Genomic DNA, 20,985 nt, shown 5'->3' on the forward strand with positions numbered 1-20,985 from the left:
TTAATGAAATATAAATAATTTCCTTATTATTAATGGCACCATAATATTCCACAAAATTTTTTTATACCACACACAATATGGTTCTTCAACCAGCCTCCTATTGATGGTATCTGTTTTGCCAATCTTCTGCTATTCCAAATAACTTTACATTTATGTATAAATTAACACAATTACTGTGACAGTAGAGCAACTTATACACTGTAATTTTACACAGTTTAGTACATCTGTAGGATAAAGTCCAGGAAATGGGTGAAAATGAGCACACAAGTTTGTGGTTTTGTTTTTTTTTTTTTTCTAAGATTTTTTATTTATTTATTCATAGAGATGCAGAGAGAGAGAGAGAGGCAGAGACACAGGCAGAGGGAGAAGCAGGCTCCATGCAGAGAGCCCGACGCGGGACTCGATCCTGGGTCTCCAGGATCACGCCCTGGGCTGCAGGCGGCGCTAAACCACTGCACCACCGGGGCTGCCCAAGTTTATGGTTTTAATAGATTTTGGCAAGTGCCTCTCTACCAGTAATGCTTAAGAATACCTTTAACTTATTTTTTGCGTGAGAGAGAATTGAGAATTTCTGGGCATTTGTGGGTGATAAAACCAAATCAAAACAAAAACAAACCCAAAATCTGACAACTCCTAAGCCCAAGAAAGTCCAAAGCAAATTAAGGCAAACCACATAAAGAGGCAGTGGCAATTCCTTACTTGTTGCCTCGGAGTACAGGGTCTTCTCATCCATGCTTCGGATATTACAGGAAACAAACAACTTCCTTCCTTCAACTCTATCAAGCTGGCAATTTATCACAACAACAGAACAAAGAGGGATAGGCCTGCAGAAGAAACAAAAAGGAGACAAAATTAGTTTTTACTAAATTTATGTAACATTGAGATGATCAAGTGCTCGTGAAGGGGCAGAAACTCTAAGAGCTGGTGTGTGTGTCAGTAAAACTGTCTCAGATAAAACACCCTTTTTCCTGGGCTGAATGAACCCAGTGGCCATGCATACCCCCTTCCTCCTGAGTGCCTCTGATTTCAGGTAGCAAGTGGGCACCTGGTCCAGGCTGTCTTGGGGCTGACTTCAAAGAGACCACTTGGGTTTCAGATTTGCGATGGCATAGGCTGTCCCATCTGAAGACCCAGCGCAAGGTTTGAAGGATGCTGGGATCCTTTAAAGAAATGAAAACAAGACCATAGGATGGTCCCATCAGCTCTCTCATTTTCTAACATAACAAAAATTTCTCACCCTATCCCTTTTAGGGCAACCGTCACTAAAAAGGCATCAAATGACAACAAATTGCAGGCAATGGCTTAATGTACTAAGCAAGGGCTGTCCAAGAGACCTTTCCATGGAGATAGGCATGTTTCACCTCTGAGCTGTCCAATACAGGAGCTCCTTTACAATGAATACCCAAAATGTGGCTGCTGTGAATGAAAAATGTAACCTTAAAATTTATTTAATTTTAATGAATTTAAATTTAAATTTAAATAGCTACATGTGACCAATGGCTATAGTTACTCTTAGGGAATCCTGGAGACAGGGTGCCATGATGAAAAAGTACCTTTTCAAAGGTGAAATTTTATTTGGCAGAAACATAATGTGGAGCAGATGTGTTCTGTGCTCCTGCAGTGCCACCATGTAAAGGACTACTCCAGGTGGAAGGAGTCATCACAGTGATTCCCTCTGCCGAGTTTCTCTCCCATTAGCTTTTCCTGAACTTCATGATGGAACAATCGAGCTTTGCTTTTTTTTCTTTAAACATCTCTTTATATCATCTTTTATACTGTGTATCTGATTATCATGATATCTTAAGTCTCTAAATCTATTATTTATTCTTTCTGCTGATTCTCACTTATGGTTGTTTACTTCCTCATGGCTTTTATCTTTGTGTATTTGGCACAGATCTACGACTCTAAAGGAAAAATGTCCTTCAGAATTTCTGTTATGTTGCTAGCAGAAGTCTAATCCAGGGCTTCCCAATCAATATGCCATGGATAAGTTGCAAAAATGCTGAGCTATCCATTCTTCACAGCTGGCTAGCTACTACTAATCAGTAGATGCTTTGTCTATGTATCTTAATATGTTAAACACGAAGTATGACATTTGAATCAGGTGTCAGGAAAGTATCTGACCTGAGTAAGAGGCAGTCTTGCTTCTTAGGAGTGTGGACAAAGACATCTCATGATTGACACTGTAATTTATCTTCAATTAAATTTAATCCTAGGTTCTTATCTCTAGCCCCCCTGAGGGCCATCAATGGACTGACTTAAATTTATTATTATTACTACTATTATTATTATGAATCTAACAGCTAAATACAAAATATAAAGCTTGGTCAGTATTAAATTCTAAACTACTGCTGACCCTTAAACAATGTGGTAGGTTAGGGGCACTGACTCCTGCACAGTCAAAAATCCATGTATAATTTTTAACTGTCCCAAAATGTAACTACTAATAGTCTACTGTTGACCTTATTGATAATATAAGCAATTAACCCATATTTTGTAAGTTCTAGGTATTATACACTGTATTCTTATGATAAAGTAAGCCAGAAAAGAGAATGTTAAGAAAATCCTAAGGAAGAGGGACGCCTGGGTGGTTCAGTGGTTGAGTGTCTGCCTTCAGCTAAGGGGGTGATCCTGGGTTCCTGGGATCAAGTCCCACGTCGGGTTTCCTGCAGGGAGCCTGATTCTCCTTCTGTCTGTGTCTCTGCATCTCATGAATAAATAAAATCTTAAAAAAAAAAAAGAAAATCATAAGAGAAAATAAACTTACAATTAAACTTACTATGTTTAATGGAAAAAAGTCCAAGTATAAAGTTGACCCATGCAGTTTAAACCTGTGTTGTTCAAGGATCAACTGTACTTACGTCGCCCAAAGCTTTATTCTGGTCTTTAATCATCAATTAATAGAAGAGAATGAAAGCTGTGTATTGTAGAGAGGAATATCAAACAAGAGTCAAAGACTTCAGTTTTGATCCTGACTATAGTCTCTCTATCCATGTGATTTCATGGAAACTTGTTTTTACTAAGTTTTCTAACTGTGGGTAACAAGTGAACAGCAATAGAACGATTTATGTGGATAGTTTGTTGGATGGGACAAGGACTAAGCATAGGGCCTAGCAGGGAGCAGGTGCTCAAGGCACACATACTTGGTTAATCTAAATTGTAATCCAAATACTGTGCTTTGTTTTTAAATGTACCTTTTTTTTTTTTTTAATTGAGAAGGGAGGTTGTACTGTATTCTTCAATTTTATTTGAATAAAAAAATATTTTAAAAAACCATGAACATGGAAAGATTAAAAACTTAAATTTTGGTGTGCCTGAGTGGCTCAGTGGTTGAGCATCTGCCTTTGGCTCAGGTCGTGATCCGAGAGTCCCAGGATCGAGTCCCGCATCAGGCTCCTTGCCTGATGGAGCCTGCTTCTCCTTCTGCTTGTGTCTCTGCCTCTCTGTGTTTCTCATGAATAAATAAAATCTTAAAAAAAAAAAAAAAAAAAAACTTAAATTTTAATATATTCTTTATCATGTTGAAAAGCCATTTCTAGGATCTAATTTTATAGTATAAATAGTATAAAACATGGACTGTATGTAAAGATGACAATTTTCCCCAAGTTAATCTCTAAGTTAATGTAACTGCTATCAAATTCACACTTTTTTGGTAGATTTTGACAAATTTATCCTAACTTTCATTTGATTCATTCAAATGATACAGAAAGGTGGTTGGTGAGACATAGGATTATATAAAAGAAGGTATGATGACAGTTTGGGTGAGGAATTAAAAGTCTCAAATACAATTAGGAATAAAAGGAAACTACCTCAACATAATAAAAGCCATATAAGAAAAGCCCTCAGCTAACATATTCAATGGAGAAAGATGGAAAGCTTTTCCACCAAGATCAGGAACAAAACAAGGATGACTACTTTTGCCACTTCTATTCAACAACTGCATTTTTTATGTTAACAATGAACAACTGGAAAAGAAAATTACAAATATTACATTTAAGATAACATAAACATATAAAATATTTAGGAATAAACATGACCAAGGAGGCAAAAAATTTCTACTAAAAGAAATTAAAGAAGGTACAAATAGAAGCACCTGGGTGGCTCAGTGGTTGAGCATCTGCGTTTGGCTCAAGCCGTGATCCGGGGTCCTCGAATTGAGTCCTGCATTTGGCTCCCCGCAGGGTGCTTGCTTCTCCCTCTGCCTATGCCTCTGCCTCTCTCTCTGTCTCTCATGAATAAATAAATGAAATCTTTAAAAAATAAATAAAAAAGATACAAATAAATGGAAAAATGTCCTGTGTTCATGGACTGAAGAAAATACTGTTAAGATGTCAATACTATGCAGAACAATTCACGGATTCAATGCAATCCTGGAAAATCTCAATGGGATAAGTTTTTGCAGAAATAGAAAAATCCACCCTAAAATTGATAGGAGTTTCAAGGAATCTTGAATAACCAACACTAGTCTTAGGAAAAAAAAAATAAATAAAAAGCTGGAAGTCTCAAACTTCCTGATTTCAAAACATATTACACAAAGCTACAATAATCAAAACAGTGGTGTACTGGCATAAAGACAGACACAGAAACCAGTGAAGTAGAACAGAGAGCCCAGAAATAAACCCTCTCATATTGGTCAAATGATTTTCACTATAAGTATTAAGACCACTCAATGGGGAAAGGACAGTCTTTTCAACAAATGGTGCTGGGGAAACTGAATATCTACATGCAAAAGAATAAAGTTGGACCTTTACCTTACAACATATACAACAACTGAAAATGCATTAAAAACCAGAAAACTGAGAAGAAAACATCAGTGAAAACCTTTATGCATTGGGTCTGGCAATGAATTCTTGGATAGGGCACCAAAGGCACAAGCAAAAGAAGAAAATAAAGACAAAAGGGATTACTTAAACTTAAAAACTTCTGTGCATTGGGATCCCTGGGTGGCGCAGCGGTTTGGCGCCTGCCTTTGGCCCAGGGTGCGATCCTGGAGACCTGGGATCGAATCCCACGTCGGGCTCCCAGTGCATGGAGCCTGCTTCTCCCTCTGCCTGTGTCTCTGCCTCTCTCTCTCTCCCAGTGTGACTATCATAAATAAATAAAAACTAAAAAAAAAAAAAAAACTGTGCATCAAAGCACACAATCAACAGAGTGAAAAAGCAACCTTCATATGAAATGAAAGAAAATATTTGCAAATCATGTACCTGGTAAGGGGTTAATACCCAGAATATATAAAAAAATCCTGTAACTCAAGAGCAAAAAAATGAAACAATCCAATTAACAAATGAGCAAAGGACTTGAATGGATATTTCTCTAAAGAGAATATACAAATACCCACCAAGCATATGAAAAGATGCTCAATAACACTAATCATTTAACAAAATGCAAATCAGGGGCACCTGGGTGGCTCAGTTGGCTGTCTGCCTTTGGCTCAGGTAGTGATCCCAGGGTCCTGGACTGAACCCCACACTGGGAGCTGGGAAGTCTGCTTCTCCCTCTCCTTTTGCTCCCCCTCCAATGCTCTCTCTCTCTTGCTCTACTCGCTCTCTCAAATAATAAAAATATAATAATAAAATATTTAAAAAACTGCAAATCAAAGCACAATGATATCTATCACCTTATACCATTAGGATGGGTACTATCCAACAAAAATGAAAATAAAAAATCCAAAATAATGTGTGTTAGCAAAAAGATGTGCTGTTGATAGGAATGTAAAATGCTATAGCTGCTATGGAAAACAATATAGTGGTTCCTCAAAAAATTAAAAATAAAACTACCATGTAATCTAGCAATTCCACTCTTTGGTACTTATCCAAAAGAACTGAAAGCAAGATTTCATTGAGATATTTGCATATTCAGGTTCATAAAAGCATTATTTGTAATAGCTAAGCAGTAGAAATACCCTAAATAACCACTGATGGATTTATGGATAAACAAAATGTGGCATATACATACAGTGGATTATTCAGCCTTAAAGAAAAAAAATTCTGGGGCATCTGGGTGGCTCAGTCAGTTAAGTCTCCAACTCCTGATTTCAGCTCAGGTCATGATCTCAGGGTTGTGAGATCAAGCCCTGCATTGGGCTCTGTGCTCAGCGGGCTGTCTGCTTGAGATCCTCTTCCTCTCCCTCTGCCCTACTTGCTCTCTTGCTCTCTTAAATCAATCTTTAAGAAAAAAAAGAAGAGAAAAAGTTCTGTCACATGCTACAACATGGATGAACATTGAGGACATCCTGTGAAGTGAAGTGAGCTAGTCACAAAAAAAGAAATATCATATGAGTCTCTTACATGAGGTAACTGGAGTAGTCAAATTCATAGAAACAAAAAGTAGAATGGTGGTTGCCAGGGTTAGTGGGGACAGGAAAATAGGGAGTTACTGTTTAATGGGTATAGAGTTTCAGTTCTGCAAGATAAAAAAGTTCTGAAGATTAGTTTCACAATAATATGAATATATTTTGCACTACTCAAAAACATTTTTTTAAAATATAAGGCACAAAGCCCATTAAATCTAATATACCACTGTGGACTCATAACCTTATTAAGTGTTAAAAACTTCCCAATTATGACAGAAATAGGCCAGCAGCAAGGTCATCCTGCTCACCATGAGACCACATCCAATATTTTCATAGTCTTTTGCACTATTCTTCTCCACTAAAAAGAAATCAGGGATCTAATGTCTTGGCACAGATATGCCTAGTTGTTGCTAAAATAAAAGTAATGATAATAGCAACATTAACGATAATAATAATAAACAGCCAACACTCACTGAGTATTTGTTTTTTTTTTTTTTTTTTTTTTTTTTTTACTCACTGAGTATTTGTTATGCGGCCAGAGAGTATCCCAGGTGCTTTACATGCATTCATTCATTTACAGCTCATAACGACCCTATATGGTGGATATATTATCATCTTTTTAAAGATGAGGAAATTCAAGCACAGAGAGGTTGAGTAACTTGTCCAAGGTCATACAGCTAGTAAGTGGCACAACAGGCATTTGAACTTTCTCCAAAGTCTGTCCTCTTAACCATATATTATACTGTCTCTCTGGAGACAAAAGTACTTAAAAATACATTTGGATAAGATTGAAAGGACAGGTGCCAGTCTAAAGAGATTCCTAACAGGCCAAATGCAATTTAAGCATAGAAAAGAGGGTGATAATGATAGTTAACTACTTTATGGAAAGCCAGGAGTCCCTAATGATTCTTAAAAAAAGAGAAAAATTAACACAAGAATCATAAAACTATAGCTATGATTCAAAAATAAGGATGGCTATGATATAGGGGAAGTTTAATTTTTTTAAGCAGTTCACATATAGAGCACACTGCAAACAAGTGTTTCTTCTATAAAGTATGTATCTGTCTCACAGTATTTATCTCTGTGAAAGGACATGCTAGACACAGAGTAAGGAATGTGTAGGTCAGGTTGGGGAGGTTGCTTTGAAAGAATTATGTTTATATCCTCATGGCATAAACAGTCCAGTAGTTTTCTGAGCCATAAGGTGAGATCTCTAAAGGTACCTACATTCAGCAAGGAATCTTCCACATGTTAGTTGAAGGTGCTTTGAGAGCCTGCATGAACTGAGGGGTAGGCAAAGACTTGCACAGCCCTCAGCATCCCCACAAAGTGTGTGAGGTGTGAGTGACCTGACAGGCGAAAATAACATCTATGCACAATTGGGGGATTTACACCCACAGACAAATGCCATTTAGGGGTTTGTAAGTCTGGCACAATCTCCTTAAGAACCCTCACTAAACCTCTTCCCTGCCCCAGAGGCAGAGAACTGGCAAGAGGCCAAACAATTCCAGAAAATGCAGGAATTGTACCCTTAACAGAGAGGACTGGTTATAGAAGATAACCAGCTATGTACTCAGCTTGCCCAGTTGAGTATTTCTTTCTTTTTTTTTAAATTTTTTTATTTATGATAATCACACAGAGAGAAAGAGAGAGGCAGAGACACAGGCAGAGGAAGAAGCAGGCTCCATGCACCGGGAGCCCAATGTGGGATTCGATCCTGGGTCTCCAGGATCGCGCCCTGGGCCAAAGGCAGGCGCCAAACCGCTGCGCCACCCAGGGATCCCCAGCTGAGTATTTCTGAAAGAAAACTATAGACTAATTAGTCCTTGTCTCTTGGGAGATGGAATCTCTGCCAATTACATGAGATACATTTAATTGTAGGTAAGTGGTAAACCAAAGCAGAAAATACACAACTAGGACACAATGGACTTGGATACTAAAAAAGGGGAAGCGCTAGGTTAGAAGAAAGGTCTGGAAAGTCCCTCTCACATGGTAAGGAAATCCTGACTCCAATAGGGGCTTGGCTTTATGAACTAGGTAAGGCATGTGTTCCAATCACCTTCAAAGGAAAAATCCTATCCATTAACAATCTCTAGATGACTGCCAAGAACCTACAAATTTGGCTGACCTGTGACAGTTCTTTTAGGGTCTGGCACAAGTACTGGACACCTAATGAGGCTGTAAAAAACAAATATACTAGCCTCAGGAAAATATAAACACTGGCATCCTGGAGAAATTAATCAAGCCCAGAATGAAAAATTTTTAGCAAGTGTAGGTAAAATAAGAAGATATTTTAAAAAGGTTTATTTATTTTAGAGAGAGAGTGATCGAATGCACAAGTGAGGGTGGAGGGAGAGAATCTTCAGGTAGACTGCCCACTGAGCACAGAGCCTGACGCAGGGCCTGATCTCATGACCCATGAGATCATGGCCTAAGCCAAAGCCACAGGTCAGTCATTTAACCAACAGAGCCACCCAGGCACCCTGAAATAATTAGTTTTATGATCACTGAGATAATTTTGTGTTTTTAGTATGTGTTTATGTATTGTCTGTGGCTGCTTTTGTGCTGCAATGGCAGAGTTGAGTAGTTATATTGGGGATGTTATGGCCTGCAAAATGTAAAATATTTACAGAAAAATGTTTGCTGGCCCCTGAAATAAACTAGTAACATTTGCTAAAAGGAAGTGTCCTTTTCTGTAGAATGCCTGGCTAAGAATTACTTATAGTAAATAAGCTCACAATCCATGAGCCATGATGAACTATATAACTCACTGGGGCGTAAGATGGAGATGTTTTGTAATTTAAACGCCCCTCACTGTGCAAAGTAATAACCCACAAAACCTCACTTGGAGACTTCATCTATTGAACTGTTCTTAAACTTTGTTTTGCCCTATTGCTCTTTTTTCTGCCTCTTTTGGGGTTATTTTTGCCTAGAGCCTACCTTGCTCAAACACATAGAGCCTGAAGGGCCTGGATTTTTGGTTCCCGGGACATAGCCCTCACTGCATGATTGATGTGTGAGAGAGCTCCCTTGCTTAAGGTAAGAACAATTCAGAGGCACACATTTCATTCCAGAGCTCCTTGAATGATCAGGATGAGTTGCCCTTTGCAGCACTCGAAGAACCCAGTCTGGTTGGCTCCTTCTCTTTTGTCCTGTTTTGCTCCTCCCACTCCTGTGCTAGTTTACTTCGGGAGCACTTCCTTTATCATTTGCATACAGATCTTTGTCTCAGGGTCTGCTACTGGGCAGCCCACTCCGTGACAGAATACCCAGGAATTTACCTTCTAAAATTGATGTTGAGATTGGCGGTCATGGCAATTCCCCCAGTTAAAATCGCACACATACCAAGAGCAGAATCAATCATGGTTGCAATGGCACCTCCGTGAAGGAATCTAGTTACAACAACAGGGAAAGAAAAAATGTTTTCAGAAGGTCTAAAAACAGTGCCTCTAGAGAGAAACTATCCAAGCACATCTCCATATAATTTACTTATGAAAGGTCCACTTGGTCCATGTTCAACGAACTCAAATAATATTCACGTTCCCAGCTTTATTCTATTTGTAGCATAATGGTCTAGTATTGGTAATATACCAGAACTTAATGGTAATTAGATCACAAGCAAGGAGAAAGCTAAAATATAATTTAAGAAATCTGTATTGTAGGGATCCCTGGGTGGCTCAGCAGTTTAGCGCCTGCCTTTGGCCCAGAGTGGCCCTGGAGTCCCGGGATGGAGTCCCACATCGGGCTCCCAGCATAGAGCCTGCTTCTGTCTCTGCTTCTCTGTGTGTTTCTCATGAATAAATAAATCAAATCCTTAAAAAAAAAAAAAAAAGAAATCTATATCGTATTTTTACTTAGCCGTATACATCACTGTTTAAAAATGCAGGAAATGCAGATAGAAAGAAAAATAAATTAAAAATTGGAAGGTCTTGGGATGCCTGGGTGGCTCCACAGTTGAGCCGTGATCCCGGGGTCCTGGGATTGAGTCCTGCTTTGGGCTCCCTACAGGGAGCCTGCTTCTCCCTCTGCCTGTGTCTCTGCCTCTCTCTGTGTCTCTCATAAATAAATTAAAAAAAAAAAAAAATCTTAAAAAAAAAAAAAAACTGGAAGGCCTTTCATCCCATCATCTAGTGACAAATCACCGTGAACATGTTACTGATACTCTCTCAAATTATACCTTTTGCCCTATCCCATAGCTTTAATATTTTAAACAACTTTCCATGTCAGTAAATATATATCTGCATTGCCACTTCAATGCCTTTATTGTACTCTGTGGGTATGTATGGATACTCTAAGCTATCATTCTTACCCAGGTACTCCTTGCAGGTGAGGACCTCCTTGAAATATGCAAACTGTCCTGTCTTCAACATGATTATGGAACATCGCATATTCAAATCCCACACCTTCCCCAAGGCTTCTGGGAAACTGCTGGGCCTGTGACATTTGTTCTTTTAAAAGTTTTGCGTCTGGAAGGGAAATGAAGTGGATAGGCACATGAGAAAACAGGTATGAGAAAGAGCCATGACAGAGTTAAGTATCTGTACCTTGTGAGAACCACAGGTTTATGGACGACCGATTAAAATGTCAACCAGAAAAAAAAAAATTAAAAAAAAAAAAAATAAAATAAAATAAAATAAAATGTCAACCAGGTACAAAATTAGAGGGATTAGGAGCATCCCACAGAAATAGACTATAGGCTCTTTGCCCTTATAGACTTAACAGTCTAACTGGGGACATAGCAAACATAAATGAAATAAAAAAACAAGGGCAGCCCAGGTGGCTCAGCGGTTTAGCGCCAGCTTCAGCTCAGGGCATGATCCTGGAGTCCTGGGATCGAGTCCCACGTCAGGCTCCCTGCATGGAGCCTGTTTCTCCCTCTGCCTGTGTCTGCCTCTCTCTCTCTCATGAATAAATAAATAAAATCTTAAAAAAAATAAAAATAAAAAACAAGTACTTACACATGGCAATCAGAAAATATAGTATATAAACGCTGATGGTATATTAAATGAAATAACGTATAGACAGAAAGTCTTCTCAGAATAAGTATGGTTTAAATGGGATTTAAAGAAAATGAGCAGTGTAACAGTAGGGAGGTTTTCCTTGCAGAAATGAGTTTAGCCTCAGCAGAAGACAGTCATCATACTGCATCAAAATCAGGTCCAGTTCAGTCCAATGTTCTGAGTGACTAGGACTCTAAGGCCCCAAATTCAGGGTTAGAACCAATAAGGTTTATGAAATCAAATTAGGGAGTTGTAATCTGACATTAAGAAGCAGAATACTTTACATATATCCTGGGCAACAACTAGTATACTTGTTTAGATGTGGTTTTTTGCATATACAACTGTGCACTAGTCAGGTCTACTGAGCTGTGAATCAAAAGGCAGGTCACTTCAAAGCAAAGATGGAAAGCTACTGTTCTAAAGGAAGGGCATATTTATACTTATGCATCTATGTGAGGATTTAATTGCCCAAATTCCGCTTCCTTTCCTGGCTCATTATGATTTGCCGTGCATTAACACGAAATTTCCTTTCTTGTTACTGAATTTATATTTACAAAGTTTGGAAAAATATGAAATGAGAAGATTTGGGAGAGGTGGGGAAAATGGCTCCATGTTAGGTCATGAACATCCTGCGGAGCAGGAACCCTTTTAGACTTTTTTTTTTTTTTTAAGATTATTTATTTATTTATTTATTCATGAGAGAGAGAGAGAGAGAGAGAGAGAGAGAGAGAGGGGCAGAGACACAGGCAGAGGGAGAAGCAGGCTCCATGCAGGGAGCCCGACACGGGACTCGATCTGCGTTCTCCAGGATCAGGCCCTGGGCTGAAGGCGGCGCTAAACCGCTGAGCCACCCGGGCTGCCCCCCTTTTAGAGTTTGTATGCTTGACAAATGGCATTCACTGTGTTTGCACACACAATACGCACTCTAGTGGCTGCTGAGGAAATTCAGGGAGCAGTAGCATAGGAATTGGGAAATTTAAGTTCTTGGCCTAGAACTTGTTCTGTCTTCCACACTTTATCCATACAGTGAGGGGATAAAACTCAATGACCTCTGAGATCCTTCCAATTTTAACATTCTGGAACTTTAGGATAAGATAAAAAAAATTAGAAGGATTTGTTGCTTACTTAGAAGGAGTAGATAAGCAAGTAAAAATTTCTGATCCAGATTACACAAAACCTCAAGGTTATCTTATAAAAATGAGAAAAATAAAGATGTAAAATCAGTTTGTGAGAAATGCAGGCTCAGGCTCACCTCCAACCTTCTGAAGCTCAGCCTGCACTTTAGCAAGACTCAGTGGCCTCATATTCATGTGCAAATCTGAGAGGCACTGGCCTCTTAAACATCTGTGACAGAGGAGAGCTATGGTTAGATCTGAGCTCTGAGTCACTGCCAGCTGGATGAAAGGACAGATTGAAGGGGATGAGAAAGATGAGCGAGAAGACCACTGAGACACTACAGCATCACAGCCACTAGCTCATCCCCTGGGTGAGGTGACTGTCTCCAGGATGTGAAAGAGATGACAGGTGGCTAGATTAGTCCCGGGCTGGGGCTTTCTTAGTTGAGTAGGCCAGAGAGGTTCAGATAAATGCAGTCAAAGAATCGCTTCCGTGGGCCCTAAACAAGCAAGCTAGAAGGAAGACAACTGTGATCAGGGTGTAAATGTGTGAATGTGGGGGTTATTCATTTGTTGCAGTCAAGGCTCAGGATGCCCCTGGCAGTGTGCAGCCAGGGCTGGGTGAAGGAGAGTTTACAAGTGACACAGGAAGCCAAGTGAACTGCGGAGCGGTGGAGAATGGTGGGGAGGCAAGATGGTGACCCAGCTGCTGAGACACTTAGCATGTGAGGGAGAGGTTGGCAGAGGACGGCAACACAGAGGAGAGGAGGAGGTTCAGATGGGATCAACCTCAAAGGCACGGGGGTTTCTACGAGGAACAGGAAGTAACGGGCTGAAAGCAAGTGTGGGTAGCAAGGAGAACAATTCGGAGGGTCAAGTTTCAGGCAAGAGAAAACTGAACCATGAGCCATATAGGAAAGGAACTCTGGAAAACACTGATATTTAAGGAACAGGGAGGGGAGAGAGAAAACTGGTCAGAGATCTGTGAAAGCAAAGAGAGAGATTTCAAGGAGAAGGAGATCAACAAGGCTGAAAAATGCCCTCCAGATTTGGTACTTAGGTCACTAGGAGCTTAAGTGAAGAAATTTCCATAGAGCTGTTAGGGGAGATTGCAGACCACACTGTTAAAAACATTCAGTTGTGTGATGAAGTGTCAGAATAGAACTAGCAATACAAGTCACTAATGTTTCCCCTTCATTTGTAAAACAGAGTAATTCTTATTTTTCTCTTTTGGAGGTTCTATAAAGAAACTTGCAAACTCATTTTTCTTAGTGAAAAGTAGTTTTATTTTTATTTCATTCGTTCCTTCAACAAATGCTGGTGTCTACCATGAGGAAACGAAGACAAGGAAAGTAAAGTGATTTGCCCAAGATCATACAGCTTTAAACTGTGCAACCAAATCGGAACCCACACACTAACATAGGAAGTTGTCAGCTTTTGGATAGTGTCCAAAGCCATGTGACTGAATGGGATTACCAATAGGGTATAGAGAAGAAAGGAATCCTGAGGGCTGAGATGTGGGGCATCCTATCATTAAGACTTTGAGGACAATGAGGAACTGGCAAAAAACAGACAGGAAAGGACCAGTGAAGTAGGAGTGTGCTGTCTTGGAAGCCAAGTTCAGGGGAAAGGAGGCACTGCTGTGCCAAAAACTGAGAGATCACTAGTTAGCATCATGAAGGTCACTATGACCTTGACAAGAATAGTTTCAACAGAGTGATAAGACTCCACTGACTGCAGTGGGTTCAAGAGCGACCAGGAAGCGAGAAAGAGAGAGTTGTAGCATGTCTGCACACTGATGAAAATGTCCCAGTAGGGAGAGATGCCTTTAAATAGGACAAAAGTGAGGGAACACAGCACACAGAGACAAGGCTTGGCTCTCCTAAGAGGATGGGTAGTTCTCTGGTAAGAGGAAAGAGCAGAACATCAGGCACAGATGTAGCAAGTAGATAAATGAGGCAGTGGGAACCTGATTGCTTTTATTTTCTCATAGGGCAACAGGAAGCAAGATCCACTGAAAGCAAGGCTTGAGAATAAGGTAGGAAGCAGCCATCTAGGACAGCAGGAGCATAAATAGGCAGGGGAAAATAAAAAATGCCGGTCAGGCAACATTAAGAGCTTACTGCCGGTCATTTTGTAAAAAAAACCTTTACGATCCCCAAACAATAACCTACGGACAAGTTTGGATGACTAAAAGACAATGAGTGGGATGCCTGGGTGGCTCAGCGGTTGAGCATCTGCCTTCGGCTCAGGGTGTAGTCCCAGGATCTGGGATCGAGTCCCTCTGCCTATGTCTCTGCCTCTCTGTGTGTCTCTTGTGAATAAATAAAATCTTTAAAAAAAAAAAAAAAGATTATGAGGAAATATCCGTATAAGCTTCATGAGGTCAGGGATCCTACCTGTGCCTTCAGATCTATTTTAGGACTACAGTACTTAGGGTAGCAGATGCTCAACAGATGGTTACTGAAGGAGTAAATACTGGATTTGCAAAGAGGAAGCCAAAAAGGCCTTTACAGGCTCATTCTAAAAATGAAGAATACATTAGGTATTTATACAAACTTGTGCAGTTAGGTTCAACAAGTCAGCCACGTAGGTGCAGAAGAGAGATCAGTAGTTTACACGAAAGACATGGAGTGTTAACCGACTTTTAGTACAAAGTGGGACCCGGCTACCTATCTAGTGCTAATGTCTTGTTCTACACTGAAAGGATATCACTGGTTTCAAACTTAGTTCTGGGAAGCATATATTAAAAACGATCCTGAGAAACTGAACATGTCCTGGAAAAGGCAACCAGGCTTGTAAAGGAGACTGAAATATCCTCTGGGAGAAATACCTGAAAAAACAGAGAAGAGCAGCCTGGCAACAAGAACGGTCAGGGAGAGGAGATACATGTATTTACGTCCTACACATGAAAGGATGTGAACAGCTGCTTATTGTTTGTGTCCCTAGTACTAGAATTCAACAAATGGGTGAAGGGCACAAGAAGTGACTATAGCTCAACAGTCTCAGGAAGAAATCACTAATAATAAGAGCTGTCCAAAATGGAAAAAGCCCCATTGCCCCAAGCACCACCGTATGACTGGAGGTGCTCAAGTTACATCCAGCCGAATGGTTGTACAGGTTAACGTAGAAAGCAAGAGAAGATAGAGAAAAAATTAGACTATATTAGTGGGTCCCAATCCACCTTCCACTCCAAAATGAGGGAGCCCACTGTTCTCTCCAACAGCAGTGGCTTAATAGGTTGTGAGCTGGAGGGTGGACATCCCAGTTTTCTTCATTGCGATACCCTAGTACCTAGTAGCATAGTGTCTGACATACAGTAGGTGCTCAATAAATACTTGTGTAAGGAAGAAAGCTAGTAATCTTAAGAGACAAAAGAAGGAAATAGTAATGATGACTAAGAACCCCTCCCTAAGTGATTCTGAAGGTCCATCCCCCTGTGCCCCAGACTAAACAATCTTCCAGGCCCCAAGTCTGGGATTCTATATATCTGTGTTATCCTCGCTTGATTTAGCTAATATATTTATATTAATAACTATCCCTATTTATAACTCCTTAAACTAGTGGTTCCTGATGTTTTTAGGTCTTGGATTCCTTTGGGGATCTTATGAAAGACACAGGTTGGTCCCTAAAAAAGAGACATTCCTTAGGAAAGGGAGATCATTGCTTTCTAAGTGTTTATGTCAAAGAATGGCAGACTTCTTACTTTCTTATAAGGGCAGGTGTTCCAAGTTTTTGTTTTAAATGTAAAAGTCTGATTTAAGAACCTAATTGGGCATTAGAGCATCTCCTAAAATGGCAGAAAAGGTGGGCATTATTACCTCACCTATTTATTTCCCATTTAAAGTGAAATAAAACCAAAGAATGAGTTCAGTAAGACTGGATTTTGCAATGTGAAGATAAAACCAGTTTAAAAAACTTTCAACTTCTAAGTCACTGTTATTGGTGTCACCACAGAAATTGGTGGTTCCCTAATCCCAGGACTAACTGCATCCACATAGTCTGAAAGTTTGTTAAAAATGGATTCTCAGGCTCTACACCTAAGAGTCTGAGTGATTCAGAGCAGGAGAAACACTGACAAAGGAGCTTAACTCTTCAGTTAGTGCAAAAGCAGTACGCCTCTGCAGGCTTGGAAGCAGAAGCTTTCCACGTTTTTCAGATATGCCCCCTTCAAATCACAAGAGCGGGCCTAACTGTGGTCTCTACTCCCACCAGACCTGAGCAGGGAGGTGAAGAAAGCAGTGGGCAGGAGCAATCACTCCTTTTCCCTGGTTATTTTCCATGTGTCTCTGAGGCATACATGTTAATAAATTTGTGTATTTTTCTTATCAGCCTTTTAAAACATTGTCTCCACCAACAACTTGGAATTATATTTCCTCCCCTGTCGTTCCTGGTGACCCAGAAAGGACCTGTTGAGATATACACTTGTTCCAGAGCTACAGATGGGATCCTGGGAAAACTGGCAGAAACCAGCCAAGGAAAAGAATTCTTACCAAGTCTGCCCTCCCGGATTTCCATCGGTAATAGCTGGACAAGACAGGAAGGCAAACATTTTATGTCATTCCACCCTTTCCAAATTCAGCTTAGCAGGAGAAAAACACATGTAAGAATTAACTCTGGGGATGCCTGGATGGCTCAGTGGTTAAGCGTCTGCCTTCGGCCCAGGGCCTGATCCCAGGGTCCAGAGATTGAGTCCCACATCGGGCTCCTCCGCAGGGAGCCTGCTTCTCACTCTGCCTGTGTCTCTGCCTCTCTCTCTATGTCTCTCATGAGTAAATAAAATCTTAAAAAAAAAAAAAAAAAAAAAAAAAAGAATTAACTCTTTGAACTGCAGCTCCTGGATTTGCTTTCAGGTACCTGCTGGCTACTAACCCTTTCCCTCACTTCTATTTGTCTTGTGTTCTGAGAACTTGGGCTGTGTTTCTGCCTGCTGGAGCACACAGGTTGGTGGCCCCAAAATACGGCCAGACAGAAATGTCTGAAATGCAGTTCAGCATCCCATTAGTGGCTAGTGTCCTACAAACTTTTGCCAGCTCTCAGGAGGGTGTTGCATAGTTCTTTCTTTTTTTGGTTACTTTTGGGAGTGGTTCTGATCTTGGAGGGCTGCATTGCCTCTCTCTGGGGACACCTTTCGTGTCTGTCCTTAAGCCATAAAAGGCTTACTGGTTTTGGTTTTAGGAATGACTTAAGGCATTCCTGATTTAAAAGAAACAGGAAAAAAGATTTCAAAAAGGAATAAAGTCAGGAAAATTTACTGTTTGTTTCAGCCGAAACCTGAGAAGGTATTTGAAAGGAATTTTTAAAAAAGCTCTATGGCCACACTGGAGGCTGATATTCAGAGCCTGATATATTTTGTTTTGTTTAAGAGACAGAGAGAGATTGAGCATAGGATAGGGGCAGAAGGAGAGACAATCTTAAGCAGGTGCCATGCTCAGTGGGGAGCCCAAGGCAGGGCTCCATCTCATGAGCCTGAGATCATGACCTGAAGTCAGACACTGAACTCTATCACCCAGAGGCCCCAGGAATTTTTTTTAAGATTGATTGATTGATTGATTTATGATAGAGAGAGAGAGAGAGGCAGGCAGAGACACAGGAGGAGGGAGAAGCAGGCTCCAATGCCGGGAGACCGACGTGGGACTCGATCCCGGGACTCCAGGATCGTGCCCTGGGCCAAAAGCAGGTGCTAAACCGCTAAGCTACCCAGGGATCCCCCCCAGGAATTTTTTAAAAGGCCTCTCTGTTCTATGTGATCCTGGCTCCTCCATGGGAACTTCTCTTTGACTGAAAAGAAACCCCCTTCTTGAGCCCCTACTGATGATATGGTCCACCAGCTCTGTCTACCTCCTCTGTGTCTACATGAGTTAGCTAAGTATAATATGGAACTTAATCACCTTCCACCTTCCATTTAGTTCCCTGGATCCTTTGATACGTCTTCCCCCTTCAAACTCCTACCTTGTCCAAATTTTCTCCACTCCTGCCACATTTTCCCTTCCTACTTCAGCCTCCCAGCTCCCTAAAGCTACTCGATCTTCAGGCCCCTTCCTCTACTAGGGGCTCTCCAGGGACCCAGAGACCCCAAAGCAACTCTCAGAGGCTGCAAAGAAACAAGGAGCTACATGGAAATGGGGCAAATGAAAACCTCTTAGAAGTCTTCTACACAAATATTGGTAAAAAGCTTTAGCTGAGTACGTTAACCGTAACTTACTCCATCTGCCTGAAACACAATTTGGATTCAACTGTTCTTATAAACTGAGTGTAGATTTCTGTTTGCATTTGTCTGTATGTTTATGTATGTCTACATACGAATCTTCTGGATTTGGGGAATTTTTTTTTTTTACCTGTAGATGGCATTACTGTAAAAAGAGCTCTACGTAATTAGCTTTAAAAAAAAAGTGCTTGGGGGGCACCTGGGTAGCTCAATTGGTTGAATGTCTGCCTTCGGCTCTGGTTGTGATCCTGGGGTCCTGGGATCAAGCCCTACATTGGGCTCCCTGCACAGCCCAGAGCCTGCTTCTCCCTCTCCCTCTGCCTACTGCTCCCCCTGCTTATGCATTCTCTGTCAAATAAATAAAATAGGAAGGAAGGAAGGAAGGAAGGAAGGAAGGAAGGAAGGAAGGAAGGAAGGAAGGAAGGAAGGAAGGAAGGAAGGAAGGAAGGAAGGAAGGAATGATTTTTAGAAGTGCTTGGGACACCTGGGTGGTTCAGTGGTTGAGCATCTGCCTTTGGCTCAGGGCATGATCCCCTGGTCCTAGGATCAAGTCCTGCACTGGGTCCGCTACATGGAGCCTGCTTCTCCCTCTGCCTAGGTTTCTGCCTCTCTTGTCTCTCATGAATAAATAAGTAAAATCTTTAAAAAATAAAAATGCTTACATAAATTAAGTAATCCTTAAACTCAGAAATAAAGAAACCGACCTAAATGTTTTTCAAGTTCATATGACTTGAGTAATCTTTGGTAAATAGATACATTGTTTACTAAAACAACAAGCACTAACCCAGAAAAACAGATATACCTTCAGAGTTGTCACCACTAAATGCAGACATACAAACTTTTTCTACCTGGTTTACTAGTCAAATGAGCTCATGTTATCTGTTATAAAAAACCTGGTAGCTAGAAAAATAATGAGGGGCTCCCGGGTGGCTCAATGGTTGAGCATCTGCTTTCAGCTCAGGTCATGATCCCGAAGTCCTGGGATCAAGTTCCACATCAGGCTCCCTGCAAGGAGTCTGCTTCTCCCTCTGCCTGTGTCTCTGCCTCTCTCTGTGTGTCTCTCATGAATAAATAAAATCTTTAAAAAAAAGAGAGAAAAAAAGAATTTGAGATGATGAAATTCTCATGAGTAATGTAAACACTGCTAAGAACAAATGAATGAAGTAGATATAAGCTAAATGTTTATAAATGAACAATTATATGTCTGCTTAAAAATAGTTTCTTAAATCTCTTTGGTAACTTACATTCCTAGAATTTTGCTACGTGATAGATAATCTCTAAATATCTAAACCATTTCGGGCAGACCCGGTGGCTCAGTGGTTTAGTGCCATGTTCAGCCCAGGGTGTGATCCTGGAGACCTAGGATCAAGTCCCACATGTCAGGCTCCCTGCAAGGAGCCTATTTCTCCCTCTGCCTGTGTCTCTGCCTCTCTCTCTCTGTCTCTCATGAATAAATAAAATCTTTAAAAATAAATAAATAAATAAATAAATAAATAAATAAATATCTAGATCATTTCCAAATAAGATAAAATATTGAAACATTAATCGCTAAATATGAAGTCTAAATTTACCTGCTTGTGGCCTCTTATAGAGAAGCTAAACATATTTGGATTTGTTTGTAAACATGTCTTGTGCCACAGTGAAAAACTATGAGAAAGTGCATGCTCCTAGAAATTATGAAAATATATTCACAAAAAAAATTTAAAAAAGAAAATATATTCACAAGTTTGCCAATCTACACAACGCTGGCATGACATAGTTCATAACTGCTTACTTCTTCACTTTCATTAGAAATTAAGATTTCTATGAGTTAAGAATTCTAATATATATCATTAAAAATACTAAAAATAATAAGAGGAACAACTCTGTATATAAAGCAAGTAGAATGTATTTGTAGTGAGAAAAGGTAGACGGTATGGAGATGTATTTTTGTTAGGGATGAAAAAGAGTAAATTTGTCTTAAAGCAGAATAACTAGTTGCTTCAGAATGAAAAGAATAAAGGACAAACTAAGTAGATAAAGTTGGGGAGAAGGGAGAGGGAGGGGGGAGAAGGGGAGAGAAGGAGAGGAGGACAGGGAGAGAGGAGGACAGGGAGAGGGACAGGGGGAGAGGGGGAGGGGGTAGAGAGAGAGAGAGAACACCTTACTTGTGTGCTCAAGGTGGCTAAAACTGAATGAAATTATTACAATGGGATTTTATTTTTAAGCAATCACTACGTCCAACATGGGGCTCTAACTCACACCCCCTAGATCAAGAGTCACATGTTCCACCAACTGAGCCAGCCAGGTTCCTCTATTATTAAGAGTTTTAAAAATAAGTTTTAATAGAATGCCTGTACAAAGTTAAAATTTAACCACTTTCATCTATTA

At 40.3% G+C, this 20,985-nt stretch overlaps 1 protein-coding gene across 1 annotated transcript in view; it reads right to left on the reverse strand.

Moving 5' to 3' along the window:
- Positions 1-699: 699 nt before the first annotated feature.
- Positions 700-20,985, reverse strand: part of THEM4 (thioesterase superfamily member 4) — a 31,760-nt gene continuing 11,474 nt past the window's right edge. The window contains exons 3-6 of the mRNA XM_038562279.1: positions 10,602-10,758; positions 9,574-9,684; positions 1,046-1,160; positions 700-824 (exon numbers count right to left, since the gene is read on the reverse strand). Coding sequence (XP_038418207.1) covers positions 1,073-1,160; positions 9,574-9,684; positions 10,602-10,758 — 356 coding nt within the window. The 3' untranslated portion in view covers positions 700-824; positions 1,046-1,072. The remainder of the gene's footprint in view (positions 825-1,045; positions 1,161-9,573; positions 9,685-10,601; positions 10,759-20,985) is intronic.

This window comes from Canis lupus, chromosome 17 (genome assembly GCF_011100685.1).
Source record: "Canis lupus familiaris isolate Mischka breed German Shepherd chromosome 17, alternate assembly UU_Cfam_GSD_1.0, whole genome shotgun sequence".
Lineage (NCBI taxonomy): Eukaryota > Metazoa > Chordata > Mammalia > Carnivora > Canidae > Canis > Canis lupus.